Source organism: Drosophila gunungcola (genome assembly GCF_025200985.1).
Source record: "Drosophila gunungcola strain Sukarami chromosome 3L unlocalized genomic scaffold, Dgunungcola_SK_2 000003F, whole genome shotgun sequence".
Classification (NCBI taxonomy): Eukaryota; Metazoa; Arthropoda; class Insecta; order Diptera; family Drosophilidae; genus Drosophila; species Drosophila gunungcola.
The window spans coordinates 1,103,787-1,131,140 of record NW_026453179.1 but is presented as its reverse complement, the minus strand read 5'-3'; the positions used below and the strand labels follow the sequence as shown (position 1 = coordinate 1,131,140).

At 36.1% G+C, this 27,354-nt stretch overlaps 2 protein-coding genes across 2 annotated transcripts; both read right to left on the bottom strand.

The window, feature by feature from the left end:
- Positions 1-5,924: 5,924 nt before the first annotated feature.
- Positions 5,925-7,647, bottom strand: LOC128258350 (uncharacterized). The gene is given in 2 exon segments (XM_052989934.1): positions 5,925-7,181; positions 7,183-7,647. Coding segments are annotated over 2 exon segments (1,722 nt in total).
- Positions 7,648-7,980: 333 nt separating this feature from the next.
- LOC128258348 (uncharacterized) lies at positions 7,981-9,681 on the bottom strand. The gene has a single exon (XM_052989933.1). The coding sequence runs from the start codon at positions 9,673-9,675 to the stop codon at positions 7,981-7,983; it is 1,695 nt and encodes a 564-aa protein (XP_052845893.1). The 5' UTR covers positions 9,676-9,681.
- Positions 9,682-27,354: the final 17,673 nt, after the last annotated feature.

Genomic DNA, 27,354 nt, shown 5'->3' with positions numbered 1-27,354 from the left:
AATGTGCTGACAGCTGTTAATGAACGAGGCAAGTGCCGAAGGAATGCTCCACTTGCTCCACTTGGTAATTAAACGTATCATAATTTCTTATGGCAAACAATCTCACTCGTTTTCTTAATTTTCACATATGAGCTTTGGCGTCCCCGATGGAAGCATTTTTTAGCGAAGTGCCCAGCCCCAAAGGACTACTGCATTTTTACATGCATTTTAATATGAACGCCCCGCCAAATGGAAGGCGACGCGGCGCAGACAAAAAGGATTTTTTTTCTTCGCTTCACAGGCTACCAAAAAAGGATGCGACGACGACATTTGCTTTTGACCATGGCTCAGTTTGGTCTGCAATTGCTAAATGCGACTGTCTACGCCTTCGGGGGGCTGAGAAAATAAGTGGGTGGAGTGGGCTATCACTGGTTAGTACATTAAATGAAGTCTCAGTTCGCTAGAGTCCTACAGAGAGTCAATCACTATTAAAAATATTGTGCTTGTTTTATTTGGCTATAAAAATAGTTATATAAAATAATATACTTTTTTTTCTGTAGTCACAGCCAATTTAATATTATTCTGTTTTCTAGATCTTATTAAAAGTTCTGTTTAAAATCAGAAAATTTGTACCTTTCGAAAAATGTATTTTTTGGTGTGAAGCACAAAAAATAGGTTTTATTTCATTGAGAATAAATACTAATAAATATTATAATAACGATTTATATTCTAGAACTTTTTTTTTATTGTGTTATTTAAACTTTTCAGTTCTTTCGTACAAAATGATAGTTGTTAAGGATATGCATAACATTTCTAATAAAACCAATAAATATAATTCCGCTAAAGAAAAGTTTTTTAAGTGTATAAAAATTATGAAAAAATGTTTGTAATTTTTTTCTGTTTGTTGTGCAATAAGAAAATTTGAAATTTCATTTTGCCGACTGCCGCCGACGCGTTGCATGCAACAATGGCGACAAGGCAGCGGGAAATATGCACGGACACCAACGGAAAACTGCCAGCGAGAACACAGCTGGGAATTTAAATGGTCGCCCATATGGGACAGCTTTCGGAAATAAAGCAATAGCCATGAAATAAGAGGACCAAAGTGCATTAAAATGTTATATATTCAAAATATGATATTAAATTTAAGTCAAGTGGAGGCGGAATAGTTTAAAATGAAAGCCAGATGCCAGCTCGAAATGGAAACTAATAAATACAAATGAGTGATCGTAAAATAGAAAACATCCTCATCGAAATCAGTTCAGTGAGCGGTTGAAAAATGATCAATAACTTTTCTTTCTTCTACTGTTTTAAAAAAATTAACGGAGAGTACAAACTTTATCGGTGCTTAAACGGTAGTTTGGAATATAACGAAAAATAAAAAGAAAGCAAAGAAAATGTTGCAAGTATTCGTTTCAGTAGAAGTAAAAGATAAATAAGAGATAAAAAAAACCATTTAGCATCGGTGGCCGTTTTCGATACTAAAATTAATTAAGGCTGAAAAATTGTTTTTGAAAAAACGCTCATAAAGTTGCTTTCAAATTGTGGAAAAGAATATATGTAAGAATGTGGAGAATTTTAAACTTTTTTGTAGACCATAAAATCTTTATTAACCATTTAAGATGGGACTTGAAGTTTGGGCTCTTAATAACAGTCTAGAGTTGCTAATCAAATTTAATAACCAATAAATAATGTTTTAAATAGTTTGTAAATTGCTTCAGTTATTAAAGCACTGTGATGAGGAAATTTCTTGGCCTGTTAAAAGTTGGCCAACATGTGCTGTACAAATAATCTAAATCAATAGACCATGTCTAAGGCTATGCAAATTTAGCAATAACTCAAAAGCAATTCTCCCCACTTGAAATTGGTTTCTGTTTACGATCTCCGATTTTAATAGCAGTTCTTGCAATTTTGCGTACCCTGCTGTGATTATTTTCATTTATCGAACCGTTAATATCAAATCATATATGGAATTCTACAAAATCTTTGACAGCTTTCGCAACATATCGCAACAATAAAACAAAATCCAACCAATATACATTGACTCAAATTACGTTGATCATGTATTGTGTAATTAACATTTCATAAATTTACCATCGCGATAAGAAAAGTTTTTCCATTAGGAATCAATTAAAACGCAAAAAAAAATATTGCAGTCGGTAGTTATCGCGATTAAACCACTTTTCACACCAGATATTAGATAAAGTCACTGGCGCACTCTTCGTAAATTGCGGCAGTTAGAGAAAAATGTATATTTATTGAAATAGTATAATTCACATGAAAATGGCAATAAATTCTCAGGAGATTATGTGGCCGGCTCCATTAAAAACTAAATAAAAATAAATAAATATATGTGTGTGCAAATATTAAAGAGATATATATATATATATATATATATATATATGCTGAGCGATTTAATCGCTGCCCAGAGCTCGGTTAATGAATTGAATTGAGCTGGAAAACGCAAGTGGGCAGTCGCCAAGTGGGCCGGCACTCGTTGCTCCGTAGGCTTTGCGCTTTTTGATCTACTCTAGATTGGCACTTTTAGCGTAGCGCCATAGATACCATAGCGCCTGAGAAATATAATAATAAAAATTATGCACTTGCCACTGCGCAAAAAATTTGCATAGACATACGACTCTATTTCGGTTCGCCTCGCATATCTTTTGCTCTGTCCGTTTAATCGCCATCTATGTGGGTTAGAGTCATGGCATCTGGCAAAGGCAATCGAGCGTGCCAAATGGAATTTTTGTAAGTAATTGAAAAATTTGTATAATTGAAATGCTGTTCGGAGGGAAAGCATGTGCTGGCGCCAAACTGAAGAGGTGGACTAGTGCGAAGTGTCCTTAAGGATACTGGTTTGTGTCTCTGCTGACTGTTAGGATAACAGTTATAACAGTGAGCTTTAGTGGTGGGAAAATAATTTGTAAAGGACATTTTTTGCCCTGAACTTTTTTTAAGTAAAAAAATGTGTAATAAAAATGTATTATAATTCAAATACATAATTTTTCACTTTATATTCTACCAGTAAAATAAATTTGGTTAGCCTCTAACATGCATACAAATTCGAACAGTATTTTGTTGAAAGGAATGTAATCCCTCTTTATAAAAATAAGCTCTTAATTCCCGAGAAGCATTTCCACTTAAAGTTATTTCCTTACTCATGTGGGAAACTTCAAAAAATGTTCAAGATTTTCATTAGTAATCCCGCACTTAAGTTTACCCTGGGAAAATGATCGGAATTTGACCGACTGAAACTCCTATTGATTTATTAGCATTGAAGGCAAAAAGCTTTAAAAGAATGGACACAAAAAGAAGCATTTTTAATGTAATATGTTGTAAAGCCACCACACGAAAATCACCCATACCGACCACATGCTGGTGTCCCAAATGCATTAGGGAGACCACGAGAAAAGCGGAGCCGCCTAAAAGAAAATAAACAAACACAGCAACGCCCGCATTCCAAGGAAAGCGCCAGCAGCAGCAGCTGCATGAAAAACAGCGACTAGTAACAGCAACTACACTGGAAAAGTTTGGATTCTTTTGGAGTTCATTAAATATGATAGAAAATGTGTTGAACAATTATCTTATTGTAATACGTCGATAAACACTTGAAACCTAAAATACCAAATAATTAGTATTTACGAAAATTAAATATTTTAAAAGAAGAAAAGAATGTAAGTAAGCTTGAAATTTTTAGAACTTTTCATCAAATTTTAACTGTATTATTTATATTTTCTTAGTTTCAAATATTTAAAATTCAGGACAGTTTAAATAAGATTAATATCATAAATACATTTTTTCCCTGTAATAGTATGCATTTTTTAATTAAGCTGACTGATGTTTAATTAAATTTAAATTATTTTCCGTGTATCATCAGCAACAACTAGCTGCTTGCAGTCACACACAAGTCAAAGAAATTTGCTGTTAATTCACGTATTAACCTTTTGACATTTGGCAGCATCGCCAACGACGACGTTGCCGAAGTGGAGAAAAGAAAAACAAGTCGACAAAATTCCGATATGGGGAGATAGAACTGAGGGAGGGAAAATCAAGGGGCAAGTAGGAAGGAGGAGGGCGGGCAGTGGGGAACAGGGCTTGGGCACATCTGCCATGGAAAACTGTGTCAATATGCCAGCAACAACAGCAAATACAAGGAAAACTTTTGCCGGCGCGTCGGTTCTTCACATTTGGGTGTGTGAGTGTGTAGTGTGTTGTTGTGTGAAGATGTTGGCATGTGGGAGGGCACAAGCTGTGATCGGCGGTCGGTACGCCGCCACGCCAAATGGAAAGTTGCCGCAGCTAAAATATGCCCAAGAATCGAAGTTTTAGATACCTCTATCACAATAATTATATTACAATTGGTTACCACCAAGAAATTAAATTTTAATTAAATTTAAAAGTAATATATATTTAAAAAAAATGTGCTTTAAATAAAACATAATTTTTTCATTTTTTTTAATGTTTTTATGTTTAATCATTATAATAGAAAACCATATCTGAACAGGATCCCATTCCGGGAACTACTTCAAGTAAGAATAATCTATTAAAGTTAAACTGGGTACTTATAAATTTTTCATTCCAAAAAAGCGACCAGCACAGAAGAATTGATGTATTAAGTTGGCATTTGATTGAGTCCTTTCCCCAATCACATCATGCCCACTTAAAGGGTACCACAAACTCGTGTCTATGAAGTACGTGTGCTTCAATGACTTTCAATTAAATCAATATTCATCGTTTTGGCTGCGGCGGCCGCTTCGGGCTAAACGGCAATGGGGCGACCAAGGCAGCGACTCTTAACTCTTAACTCCGCTCCTTGATTAGACGCGACAACAACAACATCGCCAGACAACATTGGCTAGCAACAACAACAGCAACAACCGGCAACAGCGGCATGGGAAAATGTGCAATTTTGGCCAAAAATAAATAAGCCAGGCTGGAGGACAGAGATCCGACCTGACCGTCCCTCGTCTCACATTCGTTGCGCAAAAACTACTGCCTGTGTCTTGACGATATTACACAAACAAAAACGAAAAATTTAATGTAAAACCACATTTTTACACAAAATATATTTGAGTTCAATAAATGTTAAATGACGTTTTTCTAATAAGTCAATGGGCAAAATGTCAATATCGTGTTGAATTTCTAAAATTTCCAGGATTATTTCAAAGGAAATTTCGTATGGTTTAAAATATATCAAATATATTTAAACAATTAAAATTTAAAATTTTTTTGTGAGTGAAAAATAATTACAAAATAAAACTGATAACAAAAAAAAATTTGCTTTGTTTTAAATTCTTTCTTTAACCAACAACCATTTTTTCGCCGTGTAGCCAGCAATCAAAGATACACCAGGGAGAGCAGAAAAATAAACATTTGAACTACTAGCCCAGGCCTTTCACAAAAAAGGAGGCGGGCGCCAAATCGCGCGCAAATAATTAATGTTTGGCAATAATCGAAGACACCTTCGGAGGCAGTTGCAGCTTTGGCCGGTTGCCAGTTGCCAATTGCCAATTGCCAGTTGCAGGTTGCCATTTTGCCATTTGGCCAGTGGATTTTGAGGCGCAACAAGTGCAGCCAGCGGGCATGCAAATGAGGCCGCAGGGAGGCGTCACCTTGCCGGCAAAATATTTTAGCGTATTTTCGTAGTAATTACAGTTGGGTGGAGAGTTATGGGAAGAAAACGGTTGCGACCAAAGTTTATTTTGAAGCCCCGCTGAGAAAAAAAATATGACACCAGAAATTACGCTCACCAAATTGGGTATTCAATAATTATTTTTTAAATGTTAATTATAAAGTTGGTGTGGTGGTTTGATATTTATTTACTAAGTTTAGAAACTATGTAACTTGTTTTGCGTACAGTAGTTATTTGCTAGAAAATACAGTTACACTATTATTAAACCAATTGTTGATTTTTAGAAAATAACATTGTCGCCTCAAAATAATCAATTGATCGTTTTAAAGTCTAAAGTTACTTTGATATTAGTATTTCCAATAAGTAACTCAACGAAAAAGGAAACGGTAGCCAAAGTCAAGCCACCCAGCCACAATCCCGCAATTAGATAATAATATTGCAAATCATTCGATTTCACTTCCAAATGCCGATCACGAAATCCGAAATTCAGTAAGCCACTCTGAATGCCATGTCGATAGGCATCGTCCTTCATTTTCAGATAAATTCCACTCTCAAATATTTTTCTTACAAACCAATTAAACAACTGCATGTAGGGACGTCCAAATGCAGTTGAGATTTGAAGGGGTTGCTGGTATAGAATATGTGGAAACTTGCGGAAAATTGGAAGTCTGAGAAATTTTTGCTGGTAAAGGGCAAACTCAATGCGATCATAAAATCCCGAGTGAATACAGCTTGTGTTTAAGTTTCTGCGATATATATCTACATTTGCTTCTGATGTAGGTATTATGCGTTGCAATAGTTTATTACGATCTGGAATTAGTTTTTCCATGGTGTTTACGTCGACATCGATCAAGGGCCAAATGCCATTGGTTTCGTCTAAATCTTCCCATGTATTTATTTGCTTTTCGTAAAGTCCTGCAGCCAAATTACTGGAAAGTTGAGCCAGATACAGATTGGTAAATATAAATCCTGAAGTGGTTAATATTATAAAGAGTACGAAGCGATGGTGAGATGGTCGAGCACCCATATTTCTGCCTCCTGAGAGAAATAAAACCAATCGTAGAATTTGTAAAAATGCTAAACTTATGTTTGTTTGTCCTCTTGATAAAATTCTCAAAGCCAGAGAGCTATATATTATCATTATTATCCAGGTAATCCAGGTGCTAGAAGTATACGTCCTGATCAAATAAACTGAGTTGGGTAAATGTCTGGAGGAGGGCACCATAAGGCCACAATTTTCCAGATAAAGAATATTGGTCATTGAGAACTTTTCAAGCGGTCTGATTAGAAATGGAAAAAAGTCTATCGTACGATTGGCCAAAAGTTCAATGCCATCGTTTACAGTTACCACATTAATTAATCGAATTGATCCATTAAAATGATTTGTAAAATCCACAATCATTCGGAGCATATATCCAGATAAAATCAATTTGTTATGACTATCTCTAAAGGAAAACCAACGAGGTGCTCCTGCTGTTACAAGACCACTTGTGATATTAAATCCATTAAAATCCCAATTTATGCGAGAGTTATCATAATACTCTTTTACACTATTTAATTGCAAGATCCTTCATATTTTGATATGGCATAAAGCTATAGAATCCTTCCAAGTCTGGTAACATTATAAGTATTTGAACAAAACCTTCTTTAAAGCAATGGTTAAAAATATATGACAATTTTTCATAGGTTCCTCCGTTGTAAAGTATTAACACTCGAAGATGTTGATATTTCCACAGCCATGCTGTCAGATAAAAAAGACCACGACTGAGATACTTATCGTCAAGATACAAGACAGTTAGGGTGCTACTACTGAAGTTTCCTTCCAGAACTATTTGATTTTCGGTGTTTGTTATCCAAATGGTGGGCATAAAGGGCTGCCGAGCTGCTTGTAAAATATCTGTTCCATTACCAAACTCAAAAAACACATTAAGTTCTGTTTGATAAAACTTATTTAACTCCTGAACCGTTTGACCCAAGCGATTTGCTCCAAACAGCGAAAGGCCCTGAAGTGTGCTGAAGTAAAGCAAATCCATTACAAATACTGTGAAATAATCTGCTACGGTCTTCTTTTATAGGCAATATTACTCAGCCGTTCAAATGGTATCATTAAATCATTTCTGGGCCTGATTTAATGCACAAAGGACACGACAATTTTTATATATCTAATGGGTAGTCACGAATACTCTTTATACAAAAAAGGCAAGAAATTTCCAAGTCATCAGCTGTCAAAAGGGGAAGTAAGGGATAAATTTATTGAAATTTTCAGACGTGTTTATTTATTTCTTATCATTAGAATGCTTACACTCATTACATATATTAAAATGTAGGGGCTATTTATGATAAGTTCCAAACTTTTTTCAAACCAATTATGACTGGCAATAAAATCTACACTTCTCCAGTAAAAAAACGACTGTGCCAACAAACCATCCCAGTACCAGTAAAATATAGGCAAAAAAATAAAATTCTTTGTTGATGACCTGGATCTCCCGGGATTTCGATTTCCGAAAGCTAATTTCACCACTGGAAATTCCCTCAAAGTTTGCGTCTCTCTGTAACTTTAACCAAATACCCGACTCCCAGGTTCTCTGAAGGTAATCGTTAAATAGTTCTATATATGGCAATCCATGACGGAGTGCGACAAAAACCGGCCTTTGGTCGTAGACCTCGTTCAATGTCTTGAAAATCGGCACTCGCAAATACTTTTGCTGTAATAGCTCAAATGCAATGCGATCTTCATAGGCCTCATAGACGTAACTAGTATTTAGACTCTTTCGCTGTTTAAAAACCTCCTTTATCGATGTTACTAAAGTAATAGTTTGAAACTCTTGTTGAATTATATTTTCTTTAATCATATTACGAAGCACTTCCGCGTCGAAACTTTCCACAAGGAATATCCGTTTTTCACGAAATAGATCATCAAAGCTGTTCAGTTGCCTCTTAAATAAACCAGTTGTTAATGAACTTGATAACTGAGCGGTGTAGAGATTGGTCAAAATAAATCCAACGGTGAAAAGCACGATAAAGCTGAGCACCTGATGCATTCCCAGACTAAAATGCCAAATTTTGCTCACAGGAAGTTGAAATAACAGCTGCAACACATCCAGAAAAGTGCGAGATAGAGAAGATCCCTCGTGCTGTCTATATCGTATCCACCAAATCGCAATAGAGGCATAGATAAAGCTCACCATGAACGTAATCCAAACCTGCCAACCAAAAGGTTGGATAAAGTACAAACTTTTTGGCAAAGGTTCAGCCCAAGGTACCATAATAAATGCCTTAATGTTGTATACAATATGACTGCGGTAGAAATATTTCCATCCCAAGGCGTGTATTATACGGGGCATCATGTCGATCTCACCATTTGCCAATGCATTTAAACCAATTTTATATGGTATGGTATCCACATCACCAAAAACATGCTCCTCAGTCCCATTGTAGGTTTCAATAAACCCTTTTACCAGCTTGTACATGTAACCAGCATAGACTACTTTGCCTTGACGATTTGTGTAGTGAAAACAGCGAGGTGTCATCGTCTCCACGGAGGTGTAAACCGCCTGTCCTTGCAAATTTTTCAATTTTGTCAAGCCATAGAATTCTTGCATAGCCTTTATTTGGTGGATTTTAATTTTGGGATAGGGTTTGTAAGTGTACAGCGATCCATTATTCAAGGCCAGCACATGAATAAAGCCCTTGCTTAAAGCTTGCTCGAAATAAAAATCCATACTCGAATTTATGATATAAATCATAGGTAAGTGCTGTAATCCCCAGAGTAGTTTCTCCACTTTGATTAAAGTTTCGTTTTCTGTAGATTCTTTCAAACAGGCGATGATTAAAGAACGCTCACTGAACCTACCCAATAATTTCTTGTGTTCCCTTAAAAAATTCAGTATTAAATTGGGCACTTCCTGATTGAATTGTATCTCCATATCTTGGCAATCCATGTAAATATTAAGCTGAAGTTGCAGATCTTTGTTAAGCTGATGTATAACTTCTGTGGCTGACCAACTTTTGGAACTGCCAAGGGACAGGACCATCAGTATGAAAATCAGCAAGCGACACATGATGCAGTTCAGCCAGAGAAAAGGACACTGAGACCCTCGATACAAAGCCTTTTCGGTTTTAAGGCCTGGCCAAGATCTCTATCGTAAACAATTACATTGCATTGTCAATAAGTTAAAGTTGAAGTGGAAGTCAGAGGCGATGTTGAAGTCGAAGTCCAAGAGTAAGTCGTGCGCGGGTGAGTGCACTGTGAAAAAAGCAGCATCAAATCAATATTTGAAAAAAATTAGACAAGTGGTCTTGCAAATTCTGCATTTTAAATAGTTTTTGTTTTGTTATTATTTTGTTTTTTTTTAGATTTTTACATTACATTATCTAATTCGTTTTTGATAATAATGTGTTCCTTGTGCCTCAAAGCAATATAGCTGGTTAAAAAAAAAATAATGATAAAATCATTAACGCAACTTTAATTTAAAATATATTGTTCCCTATCTTAACATAGTCATGGAAAATAGTTTTCTTTCAGTGTGTTGCTTATCGCAGCATCTACCAAATTGCCCCTTTGACCACGACCACGTAAACGTAATTGTTTGCGGTCTGGCTTCGGCAGTTCTAACGTGACCAAACAATTGCTAAATGTCAAAGATATTGTTAATAAAATTACATGATTGCATAAATGGGCGCTAAACTGGGCGGTGATCTAAGAAAAATTATGTCAGCCAGATGGTATGTGCCAATGAGTGATTCCAAGTGGAATCTAAATGCTGATAAGTGCAGTTGGTTCATGGGGCAAGATGATCACTAGAACCAGACAATTCTCTTTTTTTTTTTTTTAAATAATGTATTACAATCCACTGATTAAAAAAAAAGTCTTTGAAAGTGTGGTTCAAAATGTTAATACTTTCTTTTCAAAATGTATTTTTGATTTTGTTTACATAGTCAAATCAACATATAATTAAAAAATTTTTGTTTCTATATATGGTTAAAAAATGTATAAAGTAACTCTGTAAGCTTTTTTTAATTCTTTTTTAATTTGACAGAGCTTATTTATAAATCCGAAACTCACTGTAGAGTGTCCCTTTGCTCTGATTAGTTGCAAATGCTGTCAGTGACTTTGACTTTGTTATTTAAGACGGCTGTCATTGTTGTTCTTGAATTTGTTGTTATAGTAGCTTTTGGCCAGAAACTCGTTAGCCCACAAGAGAGATCAGCCAAGCTGGGCAAAAGCAACAAACGAATCGCATTGAAATTGAAATCGCTCATAAATTCAGTTGCTAATTGTAAAGAATGGCAGACCTTGGAATTCAAAGAGACAAAACTCATTTCCAATGGCTACTGCAGAATGCGAAGCACAGCCAAACCGGGCAAAAATTATGAAGCTAAAGAAACGCCAAACTGGCGAACAGAAATAACAATAAATAAATATAAATTTCAAGCGCAAACATAAAGAGCTATTGACTGTTGACTTTTATGAACAATTAGGCGGCAGCCACTTAAAATGGCCAACAAACTTATGCATATATGCACTATATGTATCCCCCAGATGCAGATACACAGCTCCGGCGACGACGAGCGAACAAAAGATACAGATACTCGCACATATAAGGCCGATTCGCTAATCGTAATGGTATGATGGCTTCTCTATGGGCCTGGCCCAATAATAAAAAACAATTGATTAGATCGACAACTGCAGTCTTGGATATTTTGAGAGGGGGCGTTGCCGATGGGTGGGACTTGGGTTGGCTAGAGCAGGAGGGAGTCAGGGAATTTGGACTTTAATTAATGCATTCAAAGCATTTATGTAAATGGCGGGAAATAATTTATCACCCATTCAAGACAGCAACAACGAACGGCAACAACGACCAATCAAATGTGGCATCCAAGCATTTCAATACAGTAAAGAACCTGATCTTTGGATGACTACCTAATAAATATTAATATGGTTATTTCCTATTATAAATATAATTTTAAGAAGTTGTGATAAAAAAAAATATTAAATTAATGCTCAAGACCTGCATCCACTAAACTAAAGAAGAAATGTGTTTTAATGGGGTATTTTAATATATTATTCAATAGTTCTTTGATGTAAATTACAAGCCATTATATTTAAATATACAAATGCAGGAAAAGTTTATTAACAATTTTTATATACTATTAACAACTAATTGATAATTTACAATTAATTTAAATCTCTCATTATTTATCTGTTACCTTTAAGACATTTTAAACGAATATTGCATTAGCTTCTGATTTTATATTTCAATAAAAAAAAGCTTTTATTTCATGAGCTCTACTGTGCTTGTCTCTTTTTTCATTTGTTACAAAATGTTTCGATATTTCCATTTTTTCTCGATTTCTGTGTTCATTAGTGCACCGCCCACACATTGAGCATTAAGTGGGCGTGGCCGAAGCGAACATTAAAAGCGGCAAATCGTTTGATTTTCCTCAGATTTCTCGTTGGCTGTTTAAGGTTGTTGTAGTTGTCCATGTAATTAGTACTTAATTTATAATTTTTGTACCGCATTTCAATCCAAATTGCTGAGCAATGTTCTGAGAGTGTGTGTTGTTTGTTTGAGAAATCGGCGCAAGGTTATAGATACTAGATTCCAGATACGAGCTGTAGGAAGGCGGTTCTGTGGGCCGGCCCAAGGCGTTTATGTGTGGGTGGTTGAAATTTTTTTGTTTTTTGCTGGGTTGCGATTTGTGGAATAAATTCCAATTGTCGGCGGAAATGCAAAATTATTGGACTAAATATGCCACATATTTCTCCACCTTAACCTTCTCTTTTGCTCAGATATTTTTGTGCCGGCACTTTGCCAACAATTTCCGCAAATTAAAGAACAATTTCTATCTTCCTTGATACCAGATAGCAAACCGCTTAGCTCACATTGGCCACAATCATTAACCAAAGCTATTATGGAGCGAAGGATACGACGCAGCACCAAGAATTTCCACACATTTTTACAGTGGTATAAGGATGCACGTAAAAAAATACTGAAAGCCTTTTAAAGTTTATTGTTATATAGTCTTCAAATATTTTATAAACGTAGAATGCTTATGGATTGTCGAGTAAAAATAAATATCTTTAGCTTAGGATTTAGTAATTTATATCATAGATTATTTTTTTTCTAAGCTCGAACTCGATTAGGCATAAAATCAAAATAGAAGTAAGAGGTAGAGCTTTTATTAATATAAAGACATAAATTATAATAATATTAAATTATTAAACGGCTATTTACTTAAGTATATATTTAAATTTATATTGATATCAAAACTGAATATAAAAATATTTGTTAAATATATATATTATTTATATTACGATAAAAAAATTAAAATTGAACTATTAAAGGATATAAATCCATTAAAAATTAAATTAAGTTCAAAAATAAAATAAATAAATAAGACCATGATAATAAAATATATATTATGAATTTCATTAAGAACCAAATTTAAATTTCCAAAGGATTAAAATGTTTATTAAGACATATAACATCATTAAAACAACACCAATTTGTGAACCTAGGCTATATTTAAATAATTGATTATTTAATATTTAGAATGTATATTGCTACTGGTAAGTTTTAAAAGCAATGATTTTCTTTAAATGTTTTAAAGGAAACCCGCAATAATTTTACTTCAGTGCATATTAAATCAGGTGGCTGCTTGATGCTCATCCAATCGAGCCATACAATTAAATAACAGTCCAGCTAGATAATGCGACTAACTAGAAATAAATAAACAAGGCAGGCAGGCGCCCGGTGGCAACCACCACCTCGGATGCATTACTTGCCGCACCACCGCACCACCGCTCAACTGCCACTGCACCACCGCATCGCGAAGCTCCATCACTCAATCCCCATTGTGGTCGTCAATCAAGGTTGGCCTGTACTTTAAGCCGAACTACGGACTACTGTGCGTACTCGATGGGAGGGACAGGGACCGGGACCGGCTTTGTCTGTCTCTTGCCCGGTCGCGCAGTTTGGAGACCGCATAATGATAGAGCGGACCTGGGGCCTGGCGTTAGCCGGGCTCTGAGACGGGGCTTACTCAATTACCTTTGACTAAATTATGGCCAATTGTTGCATTGAACATGTGTTGCATAATTACGGGCTGTGGCGGCCACGTACGCTGCAAGTTGGTAGCTGCGAGCTCAAATTTGATTACTGCTTATAGATTAGATCGGCGGACGGAACGGCGATGGAGTGGCTGCGCGTTACGATACACTGCAACATTGGATTGTGCCCTTAAAATCTTAACTTAATGCAGTCCAATTTAAGCAGATTCCAAATAATAAATCAAATTATTTAAATAAAGTAAAAAAATAAGTATGTAAAATGTTTAATTTCATCGTTGTAGCACAAAATAATAAATCTCTTACTTTACAAATGGGCATAAGGGTTTGGTTTTAATAAATAATTGTACTGTGTCATAAAATTTGACACCCATTTTGTTACTTAATGGAATTATACTTTCCTTGTAGTTAATTTTAATACTGGCTAAAATATTTCCACACGTCTCAGTTTTAAAAAATTGTTTGAAAAGTTTAAATGTGTGTTTGTGTCAATGCATTTTGCTGTATCAAAGTGTAGTAAGAATTTTAAATTATGTTTTTTTTTTATTAAAAAAGAGTGTTTGCATTTAAATTTAACAAGAAAATATGATAGTCAATAACATTTTAGAAATTTTTTTTTTAACTCGAACGTTTCAAAGTTATTTCATCCTTGAAACGACTTTTTGAAACTTTTGTATTATATATACACATTTTATTGTAATCTTGAAATTATAAAAACCATTTTTATTTGCGGATTTTTCGGTGAGTGCATTAAGTACTTAAGTTTGAACTTGCGCCTTTAGGCCGGCAACTCAATGTGTTGCAAACTTGGCCGCGTTGACAGGTTAATGTCCATGGCCAAAAGGGCCAAAGGAGGAGGTGTTTTTTTGGGTGTGGGATTTTGCGGGTTTGGGGCGTTAACGCTCAACTAACCAAATCTGTTTTTAGGGGCCATAAAAAAGTGCGGAAAACTGGCGACCCACACGTGTTGGCAACATTGTTGTTGCCGTCGTTGTTACCATTGTTGTGGGTTGTTTTTTTTTTTTTATTATTTTTTTGTTGGACGGCAATTAGCGTCGCAACATTTACGAGTGCCAGACAAATTACCGGGCAACATGTTGCAATTAAAATAACGGCACGCCAACTTTCGCCGCAAATCGTTCGCAGCAGCAAAAATGTTGAGAGCGTGCGTGCGACAACAAAACAACAACGGACAAACACGGTTGTTGTTTGGTTGTTTGTTGCCCGTTTGCCGTGAGTTTATGGCGCAAAACACTTAGCCAAAAGAGCCATACTTCAGAGCCAAACCTTTCGCACACAAATTCAATTTGTTTGCATTTTAATTGTCGTTTGTCGCCGCCGCAGACCAACAGAAAAAGCGAAAAAAAATGGAGAGAAAAATTGCCAACAACTCGTCGCCAGTTGTCGCAGCAAATGCAACATACACACTCAATATGGTGTTTTTTTTTATGGTCTTATCCTACGCATTTCCAATGCTGTTAACAGCTTTGTCCGAGGGTGTGTTAAATATTTTTTATGGCTTACTTTGTGCGCCCAACAATCATTTCGGTTTTTGGTTTTCCTCCTCGCAAGCCTAGCATTTTGGCTTTAAGCTGCATTGACTGCCATTTTTATGGTTATTAAAGCCGCGAGCCGTCTTTTTTGGCCCTCATGTGTTAGCTCGCTGTTTGGTGTTAGTTGTTCTCGTTGTTGTCGGTGTGGGCGCAAACTTCAAGATAATTACGTGCTAAAAGTCAAGACAACACGAAAGCGCTCAAGATAAGACCGCATTTTTATGTGGGGAATTTATGAAACTTTTAATAATAGACATGAAATTCCACAAACCTTTGGAAATTGTTTGGCACGCTTTTTAATGGGAAAACCAAATCGAAGTTTTATGACAAACCTATGTGGAAATCGTAAATAAAATGAAATGTGGGTGTCGGAGAACAGTTATTAAATTGCCCCAAGGTAACAGTAATCTAACCCTTTATTAATTTTATAAATGTTATATAATTTATTTAACAATTCGTATACATATATGTATATAAAAATGCTAACAGTATTGACAAATGATTTCAATAATGTGGATCTGGGCAGTATGAATTTTCTAAAAGGAAATAAATTAATAATTTTACAAAAATTGTTAAAGAATGTGGAAATCGGCCTTAAGGTGTTAGACCAATTAAAACCAAAGTCAAATATAATTAATTGTGAAAAGTCACCTAGCTTATTTTAACTTTATTTTTAACCGCTACAAAGAAACATAAAAATTGAGTCGACAGCCATTGTAAATCAAAAATCTGTAATCTTCAAGCTATTTGAAACCCCGAAATTTTATCCGAATAATAAAAAACACAAGATTATCATTTCACAGACGCGATTTCAATTGGGAAACATATCGTATAACTGAAATTCCTTGTGTGTGGTCCTAAGCCCGGGTAAGTTGTTCCTAAGCCCTGGGCCGCAGACCTGTAAGCCCGATTGTGACCTGAGACTGGAACGACCAAAAGGTATGCAGACACAAAAATAAATGAATGAAAAAAACATGGACAGGAAAAAAAACAAATCAATAAGCAGGCAACACCTGCAGCCTGGCACATACGGCTGTCAAAAAAGCAACAAATACAAAGTCAGGCTGCCAATTGTCGACAATCAATCAACTATTGTTGTTAAGTGCCCGTTTATGTGGCTGATTTTTTATTGCAAACGCATTTCCCCGCCATAAACTACAAAAAAAAAAGGAAAAAAGCAGCCCGGACAAGTTTTTGACTTGGAGTTTTACTCCTTCTCGCAAGGCAAAGAAACCCCTTTAAGTAAATAACTTTCGCATGGTCCATGTACAGTTAAACTTCCGTAACTTGAACTTACCTCAGTTGTTGTTGCATTAATTCAAATTAGTTTTATTTGACTGCAGAGCGTTTAAATAGAGGTAAAATCAATTATACAACTAGAAATCCCCATAGCTCTAATTTATTTTAACGGCAGATGGTTGTGTAGGTTATGGAAGCTCTACCGTAACCTGTTGCATGTTGCTTTTGCCCCCATTTGACAGTCGCAACATGTTGCCGCATCATGTTACCAGCGACATTTGCATGCCGTTTGCAAACTCGTTGCGCTCTTGTCGCCTCCATCGATTGGCAACAAGTGCAATCAGGTGATGTACTGAATTTGATTTTCGCTGCCCGTTGCAGTTGCCAATGTTTCGGCCGTGTTATGCAAACGCAAAATGTCAGGCACCTGGACAACAAGCGGCTGGAATCGCCAAATGAATGTCAAACATATTGGAGCGACCGTTGCAAATGTCAGCATTTGACGGTAAAAAACACAAGCAACTGCACTTGGAAAATATTGGGTCATATCAATTAAAAATAAAAATAATGATAATGTATTACTTTTCTAGGCTATAAAATCCAATCCAACCAATCCAAACAATTGTTTTGCAACATTATTCTTTCAAAATACCTGAAAATTACAAAAATTTTCCAAAAATACGGAATTTTTAAAATATTTTAATTTCAATTCAAAAACGTGTAATGCTATTAACACATTTACTTCAAATAAACGCTAAAATTTCCCACAATTCCTGTAAAACGAAAAATAGTTTTTTAATATTTCCAAAATAAAAATGAAAAAACATACGACGCATAACTTCAAAGTCCAAATCTAAATCATTTCAAAATAAAATGTTTTTTTAATCAACCATAAGTAAATTAAATGTATAATAAAAACTTGTATATTTTTTAAAGAAAACATAGCTTTTTAATGTTTCTAGTTTTTTTTTTACTGCCATAGAGTAAGATAAGTTTTAGAGTTTTCAGATAATTTTTTCTTTAAGTGGCCTGAGTATGTTGCACTTGTTCCCAGCAACATGTTGCGCCTGATTGGCCTGCCAAGAGACAAATTAGGCAGGCAATCGCTTGACTTCGGTTGTGTTTATGGCCCATTAACTTTGGATCGGCACAGCCAACGCCTTGATTAAGCAATTTTCTCTGGCAATAAGTTGGATTTTCGGCAACTCTTATGATGGCCAATTAAGGTGGAGGCATGCGTGGCTGATTTATAGATACTACAGCTACTTCTCCGGGGTCAGTAATTTTTGATTAACCCCGCCACGGCAATGAAACCATTTGCGGAATGACCACTGACCCACAAGTACACATAACAAGTGCAATCGCAACTATATCGCCTTGCTTTCCAACTTTTCCAGCTATTTCGCTTTTTTGGCCCACCCATTTGCCTAATCTCTGACATTAGTTGAAAGCGTTTGATGCGAAAATTGCAGTTCTCCGCTCGCCCGAAACTGAATTATTATATTTGGCACTCTGTTTTCATCGAGGATTGTAATTTATGTTTGGCCCGAAAAGTCAATTGATATGGCCTAGGCGATAACATAAATTTGAGTGTTTTTTGGTGGATTTTTTTTTTGTTTCTGATTTCTTAAGGCTATGAAGTGAACTCCAAGATTGATGGCAAGCAGATGGAGTTGTCTGGGCCAAGATGCGGGTTCAAATGGTGGGCAGTAGAGATGCGAAAAAATCATTTATCTTTAATGTAAAAACTCAGGTGAAACGATAGTATTGGCTTTTATATAGACTATATAATTTTAGCACAAATAATGTAATGAAAAGTTGTGATTTCTTTCGTGTCAGAGAAGAAAAATTCCCTCACGAGTGCATCCCTAAAACAGCCACCCCTTTCGCCCCTCTCTGATAAAGTTGTAGATGTTTTGGCAAATTGATTTTACGGATTTTCGAGTAGACTTGAGAGGGGCGAATAACTCAAGTGTCGCTAGGGGGCATACTTAGACTTTAAACAGATCGTTGGATGGAGATTGTAAGAGGCGTTCCCCGAAGTGGAGGGATAAGTAAGTGGTAGACGATTGTTATTTTAATGTTATGGTCATGGCGAGTTGGCTTGAATTGGGTGACGAATTGTGTGGGCGTAGGTAACGGATTGACAACGGAACGAAGCCCTCCTTTTCCGTCACAAAGAAACGAGGACTTTCCCATACCGCTCACGTCACCTTTTGACCCACCGACAACTGATCCAATCGGAGACAATCGACCCGGCCATATTTGTTGCACACTTCACTTCATTTGTGCCACATTGTACACCTACAAATGTCACTCAAAGCAAAAAACATGTTAATTTAACTCGCAAAATAAAGACAAAAAACTAAACAAAAAAACAAAACAAAAAAAAAAAAACGAAACACCGAAACACAACTTTAAATACCCCCAAGACAACAATGGCCAGCCAAAAAAGGTTTAAACGGAACGGAGATCACAAGTCACGATAATGATAAATCGCAGCACAAACATTTAGCCAGAGCTACTGCCACAAAAGGTCGAGGGTGGGTACAGTAGCACTGAATTTATTTACTCATTGTACAATCAAGAAATAAATAATAGCAAAAAAAAAAAACAAAAATAACAAAAGTAGGGGGGGAACAAAAAAAAGCAAACACGAAGAAAATAAACCAAGCAAAAACTTATGGCAAACATCAAAAAAAGGCAACGTGTCACAGTTCGTGAAATAACAATAGTTCAGTATCGGCCCCGGCGGCTGGAAGATCAGACTCCAAGTCTGTCTTGGCCAAAAAATAAAGTCCGCTGATCCGAGGAGTAAGGTGGGAGAGGGGAGAGGGGAGTGGGGTGGCAGATCAATATCTCAATGAGTTGACGATTGAGTCGAGGCTGCCGAAGTTTCGAGGGGTTAGGTGGCTTGTCATTCGTTCGGCTTCTGTGGTAAATGTAGTTTATTTTCATAGCTTATGACAACAACAGCAGCTAACAGCCTCCAGCCATCGGTAGCTCGATAGCTTTTCTAGCTTATTTGACTATACCAAATATTAGAGTTTTTTTCCCCCCCAACCCTATGCATAAATTATGGCATATTTATTTAAATGCATTTGCCGCTAAAGGTCAACTACAAAACGAAAACATTTTCTGATTGTATTATATATATATTTTTTTTTTTTTTAATTTCGGAAAATTTGGAGCAATGTTGTTGGCGTCACGAAAACTAACGACCCAAATTGAAATTGCAACTTTTCGTATTTAGCTTTGGCAATTTGTTTGGGCATGAAGCATGAGCAGCATATGATTAAGTTTTAAAGATGATATTTCTATTGACATTTAGTTAGTGAATAAGGTTAACCAAATCTGGGTTTGATTGAACATAAATAACACATGTGGTTTTGAATAGTTTAACCTTTACTTATTTATTAAATTATTTGCGTCGGCTTTGGCACCATAGCTTAAAAAGTCGTTAAAGTAAAACTTTTTGCTAAATTTAAGTATAAGTGTTGATCAATAAATGTGATCAATTGATTCTTTTAATATTAAAGCTACTATGCATTTTATACAATTTGATAGATTATATTTAAGTATATTAGAGCTACATTGTTTTGTTTAGTTTAGTGTGCCTTCTTTGCAACAAGCAAATATCATAAATCGTCTTTATTACTGCACCTGATTCGCTCATCTGCTGAAAGATCCTTGTGTGATTCGATATGCAATTATTTCTGATTATCTGAAATTTTAATGCACTGCAATAAACGCTTATGTTGTCGTCATCTCTGCTGTTGTTGCTGGCATAAATAAGCTCAGCTCGTACTCAAATGAACGATGCTTATCGGCGGCACAACTCAGCAGAAATATCAGAATAAACGAGGGGTTTTCATGGGGGATTGTCAGATTGTTGCAAGGGGGTAATGTGGCCAATAAACTTTAACTACAACAAAAGACGCATTTTGCTGCTACTTAAGACCAATAAATCTAAGCAGCTGCACTAAGTTGCTGCTGTGCCAGTTGGTGTTGCTGCTGTTGCTGATGCCGATGCTGTTGATGTTGCTGCTGCTGATTTTGCTAGTTGGCCTGTTGCTGCTGCACTTTTAACTCATCGGCGCGGCCAAGTAAAAAGACCAAGTTGAATCCCAGGCCATGTCCATGTCTCCAGGTCTATGCGATTGTCATCAGCAACGGCTTTATCATTGTTGTTGCTGCCGCTGACTTGGCATGTAATAAGTTTCAAGATGATGCTGCAATTACCGCAAACAGCAACAACATCAACGCATTGATAAAATAGCCTCGAGTGTTGATGCATCTGCACTGCCCGAAAAAAATATGCATTGGAAGTGAATTCAAAACTCCATGTTTAAAAAATCTGAAAAAAAAAATTTTTACTTATTAGATAAGCTCAATAATACTAAAATGATAAAATAATTAGGTATTTTCAATACTTATTAATAACAGTTTATGAAAATTAAATTAAATTTCAGCTACAGAAATATTTATATAATAATACGATAATTTTTTAAATACAATACAAAATTTGCAATATGTTCTATGTAAACATATTATATTGTAGTAAGCCCATTATGCCTTTTTTTAGTTGTCGCAAGAATACATTTTGTTTTAATATCATAATCATAAAAATTTTTCTCGATGTAGTTCATTACCCAATACTTTCTAATATTTTTCCCCAAGTGTAGAATAGGCTCGGCTTTGGTCGCATCGTTTCTGCCTCATCTGTAGCCGGTTGTCTGCGTGTGGGGCAACTCATTAGTGGCATTTGACCCCTGCCTTGCACTCTTGGCTGATTGAATTTGCCATAACAAACAACAACAACAACAACAACAACAACAACAACAACAACGGCAACAACAGCGGCGATTGGCAACGATTTCCGCCTGTCAAAAAGCGTTTTTCTCCACACTTGAATATGGCCAATTCGAGAGGCGACATGTTTGCCACCCAGTTCAAAAGAAAAACCGGGGATGGGCGGTCGATTGGCATTTTGTAATCAACGCTATGCAAATGCTTTGGCATAGTCACAGCATAAATTAAGCATCTAAAATCGCTGATGCTGTCGATGTGTTTCTGATGTGTTGCTGATGTCCCAGCTGATATTCGTGTTTGAAAACGACAAAAAAATAAGAGGGAAAACACCTCTACAGCGATCGGATCGGTGAAAATTGTTTTGATTTGACACTGATCTGGTACAGTGTTGATGGTGTCGCAATTAATTTCTGAGTTGCCGGCGTGGCTGCCCATGTTGTTGCCGCGGCTTCTGTTTACTTTAATGCTGATTTTTATGACGCTCAGTTTTCAGATTATTATTATAACAAATTCAAGTTCATTTAAATTACAATATTTTTGTTAATTTTTTAGAAATAAGTTTATTAATTGCTGTGGCTACAATTTTTGTTAATTTTCTTATCCAGTTTTAAACGTTTTCACATAGTTAAAAATCTCTTGCTTTCTTTTAAATAAAAGTTTTTTTCGATGTTATTTTTGATATATTAAATGTTTAAAACTAATTTTATTTATTTTTTTTATTTAAATTCGGTGTGTTGCAAAATCAGATTCCCCTGCCTAACGTGTGAATTTGCTCATTTATAGCTATCGAATTTCAACGCCTCATTTACTCAACTTAATTTTTCACACCGCATTTTGCGATTTGCGTCAAGAGATTTTTTTCGATAAATGATTGTGGGTCGATGTTGTTGACTGATTTACACAAATGTTTATTAAATGTAAAGATAAAACTGCAAACAGGTGCAAGAAAATTGTGAGAAGAAGTCTGAAAATATTATGGACTTAGACTACCCATAAGAAGTCCATATATAGCACATTGGACAATAACTAATTGAAACATTCTCTCACCTTGCCACCAGTCATCTCCTCGGTAAGTGAACTTTGTGAACTCCTTTTCCGCAGAAAATGGCTTGCCACATTCGGTGGTCATGGTGGTTATGGCGGTTATGGTTATGGTGGTTAAGATTATGGCCCACATGTGCAACCTGACTCCTCGCCACGCTGGAAAAACAATTTCCATCTGCACGGCCATAACTCAGCTCATTGTCAGCCCCACGACCCACACACTGACCCCACAAAAAGCTAGTAAAAAAGACGACATGGAGAAGAGAAGTGAAACCGACTTGGTTAGGCGGCGTCAGGGTCAGCAACTTGCAGCATTAAACTTGCAACATGCAGCAGCCGGCGTGCAACATGCAGCATGCAGCAGACAAAAGGGCAAGCGGCTGCTGCGGCAATTTGTCAATTCCATAACTCACAGTCGCACATGAAGAAAACAGGAGTGTTTGGTTCTATTGGTATGCAGATTTGCAGGCAAATTATGCTCAAACCAGAATTTTATAGATTATTTCAGAATTTTTACTTATTTTAGGCTTTTCATTAATTTGTTCAACAAAAAGGATTTCATGATTTAAAAATCAATCCATCAAAAGTCAAATGTGACATATAAAGTAACATATAGGTTTCTTGAAAATATTCTTTGTACATATGTTTTAACCATTGTTCCTTAATTTTATGAACTAATAACCAGTAATAAACTGGTTTTTATTACTTTAGAAAATTACTCCATACGGCACGAATTTGGATGTTATGAATGTTATGTCTAAAATCTAATAAAGTCTAAAACCGTTTGAGTGATATTTAAAAATGAAAGACTAATACACTTTTATTTATTATTAAATTTCATACATAACATTTTTAATTGTCGTTATCCCTTTCAATTATTCTATATTTTTTATTCTTTTTTTTCTTAACCAGAGACTGCCTTAGCCTGCATAGCCCCTTCAACACTTATATTACCACTGCAATATGGCAGTGGGCTGGATGCGATGGTGGAAAGCTGGGGAGCTGGGAGGGTGGCGGCATTAGAATAGGGCAACAAATCATCTCCATTAACCCAAAACAAAACTGCGCACACAATCGCTGAACGTGCATCTGCAGCACGCTCTAACTTCGGCCCTGATGGTGGTCCCCATAAAAACAACATGGAACATAACAGAAACAGATAGAAAAAACAAAAAGCCGGGCTGCACTGCACAACTAAAGGTGGTAAAATTGGTGTCACTTGTCACGTAGAACGTTAATTGTGAAACGGAAATACTGGCAGCGTGGCTGTTGCTTTTGCTTTTTGTTTTTGTTTTTCATTCTGGCGCGCCTTGTCAACATGTTGCAAGCTCACTAGCTCCCCATATAATTTGCGTTTGCAGCTTCTGCTCCTCCTTCAGCTTTTCAGCTTGTTGTGGAAATTGAAAAATGAAATCAAGATACACGGCCGAATATGTCACGAGTGCAATTCTCTAGCACACAGAAAGAAAAAATAGCAAAAAAGTATTGTTTTTCCTAATGTAGACCATCTTTAACAGAATAATATATTAAAAGCTGTATAAAAATCAATTCGAAAAAAAATGTACAATTAAATCTTTGGTTTTTGTGAAAAGCAATACTGCGTTTAAAAATAATTTCTTATCAAAACAAAAGTGTTTGGCAATACTCACATAAAAATAATATTTTATTCGGATTACAATTTTATAAATTACATTTTTACTGTAGTGAGATATAATTAATTACCCAAAAAAAATTTCAGATTCATCACAAAAGATGAAAACATTAATGCAATAAGCTTTGCTTATTAAGTGACGTAATAAAATTGCTCTGAATATAAGAACATATTAAAATAACTTAAGAATATTAAATGTGTAAAATTAATTATATAAGATGATAGGATTTTGCTTATCTTTCCTAATTTAACTAAAGACCCAGAATTAAGCGATTTTGTTTTTGTTTATTTTCCATGTGCACCATACTGCCCCTTCCTTTTTTTCTCAGCAGGTTGCGGGACATTCCTTCGAGACACCATTTGGCATTTGCATTTTCTGATAATTGAATTGTTTTTCAGTTGGCTTGAATGCAACATTTATGTGGCATGAGTGGCCAATCCCGCACCCGTGCAGCCCAAAAATGACAATTTCCAACAATCTGCAATAAAAATAAAAGGAACGAAAAGTTTCCCCCAGATCCGAAAGGTTGGGGCGGCGTGAGGGGTCTTGAGTGGGTAATGCGGGGCAGGCAGTTAGCCAACATGCAAAGCACATCCAGAGAGATGCCAAATATTTAAAAGCAAAAACCGGGCAGCTGGATGGCATGTGAGGGCGCCGTAGGCAGATCAAGAAAAGGAGTAGGACAGATTGGGAGGATAGTTTCTTGACTTTGGGATACCTTAGTTTTTATTAGGATTTATTAGTTAATAATAAATATTCACTAGTCATGATCATTTCGTACTAAAACATATACTACACACATTTAGGTAATTATCATGTTTCAAGTTAAAGCATCTAATTAATTAGCTTGTTGTGGAAATATATAAATCAAAATATTCAAAAAATTGAAAATATTTTTTACCCATTCAATGACAGTTTGTTAACTTTAAACTAAATTAAAATACATTTAGCTATTTGTTTTCTACTTAATAGAAAAACAATCTTTAGCCATTTTTAAATTTTTTAACAAAACCACCAAGAACTTTCAAAAAAAGATTAATTCTGCTAATATTGTTGGAAACTTAAAAATTCTAATATTTTGAAAGAGTGTGTCTGTGATTTTAAGATAATATTGTTAGAAATATAAAACAGATTGATGTTTTTATATTATAAAATTTAGAAAAAAATATATAAAACTCAACAATAAAGACTTGTAACGCATTTCGCATACCCCAAACGCTACCCTGGTCATCACTTCGCATAGAAAAGCAATCAAAACACGGCGAAAAAAACGGCAGCCGAGCGACAAGACAACGCAACAGACGTAACAGCAGTTGGCGTTGCACAGTTGCGCGATTAGTCGCGTGGGCAGACTGGGAGTCGGGCGGCTATAAAGCCCCCGATTCGGATTCAGATTCCGCTTCAGATTCAGACTGAGAGACTGAGTTTGGGACTCGCATTCAGATGCAGATGCAGTTGCAGGCGCAGGCGCAACATGACGGCCAACACACAGCGACATATGCCGTTCGAGATTCGGAGACCAAGGCGGACAGGCAGACAGATCCGATCCGATCCGCTTCATTCCGTTCCGTTTCGATCCACAAAACAAAACAAAAAAAAACTGAAAACTGAAAACCAAAGTAATCCAAGGCGATCCCAAGTTTTCCTCCTGGCTAGCTGGCCTAAACGATCGCCGTCCTACGGCTTCCAAAAGACTGGCAACTTGCGCGGGCTTTTGTGATTGGATTTATGTTAATTTCTGACGAGATTTGTGCAATGCAGTTGCTGTTGCTTTTGCCGTTGCCGTTGTCACTGTCAGTTGACGGCTGCTGCAAGTTGCAACTTTAAACTGTTTTGTGTGCGTAATTAAATGGTGACATTTTCCGATTGTAAAGTGTTTTCTTGCATAATGCCATTGAGTACGGTTGCCCAGGAAGAGTTATCCATTGATAAGTTAATACACTTGGAGTTAAAGTAATGAGAGCTTAAAGAAAATAAATCAAAGTTTTTTGCTTGCTTCACTGGAGCTATTGGTTGTTATTACATTTGTTTAAATTTAGCTTTTAAATTTCAAGGAAATTTCTTCAACTATACCAAATTTCATTTCTGAAAATATTGTCTTTATTTTTCAGTAATAAAATGTTTTGTGATTAAAATGGTTTATAAAATATTGTTTATATATTTTTGTAAATACATTTTTGTAAGATAGAAAAAACATTTAAGAAAAGGCTCAATTTCGTTTTAAATTCAGACCTCAAATACCCCATTTTGACCGCAGCTGTTCTTCAGTTACAAATTTCTTGTTCCTTTTTTGTACTGCATTAATCCAAATGTTAACCACAAATATGCAACACCATTTCCATTGGCAGCATTTATTTTGTTGTAAAATTTATAAATAGCCCGCAAGCTGACAACGGCAATTAACAAGCCTGAGAATTTTTGTGCGGCATTGGCATGTCAGTGTCGGATCTAGTTTTGTGTTATGATCGGTTTTGTTTTTTGTTTTTGACCAGCACAGCTGCCTTCATGGAAATGGAACTGCTCCAATTTGCCAAAAAATCTCAGACCGCCACAACAAAATTCCTTGGCCGGTCGAGACATAATTGAACCGGATCGGTTTTCTATATACGTATACATATATATGAGTGTGATCCGAATTAATTATCGTCTCAGCTGCAGAAACTTAAGTGACTGCCGAAAGCCCCAAAAAGCACACAAAAACAAAAAAAAAAACAAACATTAAACAGCGAGAAAAGTCAAAGACTCAAGGCATTTTTCCAGCTTGCACCTGGCAACGGTCGCGACAGGTCAGGCTATGAAAACCCCCCGAAAATCGTAAAAAGAAAAATCAAACAGCAGAAAACCCGCTTCGCAATATTGCACAAAACTTGCAGTCACTTGTGAAAAATTAACTACAAGTGATCATTGTTGCTTTTGCTTTTGTTTGCAGCTGCAAGTGTTTGCCGGCACTTGAATTGCCACAGACTGAAAAGTCTCTCAAAAGTCCACAAAAAACCTCAAGCCCCAACTATGCTGCGGTTTCTCCTGCTCGCAAGACACGGCTGGAAAATTATATGAAAATTTATGATACATTTGCCTGCACTTGGTTGTCAACGTTTTGGCCTGTGGGCTGAAGATTGTCATGGTTTCTAACATTTTTTCGTTTTCGTTTTTTTTTTTTTTTTATTTTTTATTTTGTATTTTATTTTTGTATTTTTGTATTTTCCACTGCTCGCCTAATGATGGCGGTGGGGTTTGTGCCACTTTGACCCAGTTGGCTCCCTAAGCGGGCTAATGGGGAAAGGTGTAGCCAAACAAGCTGGCTAGTAACCGCCACTGCCATTGTGGCTGCCTTTTTTCATTTTTTCAGATGCCGTAGTTGATGCCGAA

What these genes read in the sequence shown, in the direction of transcription:
- LOC128258348 (XM_052989933.1), bottom strand. Translation starts at nt 9,675, where the DNA reads ATGTGTCGCTTGCTGATTTTCATACTGATGGTCCTGTCCCTTGGCAGT.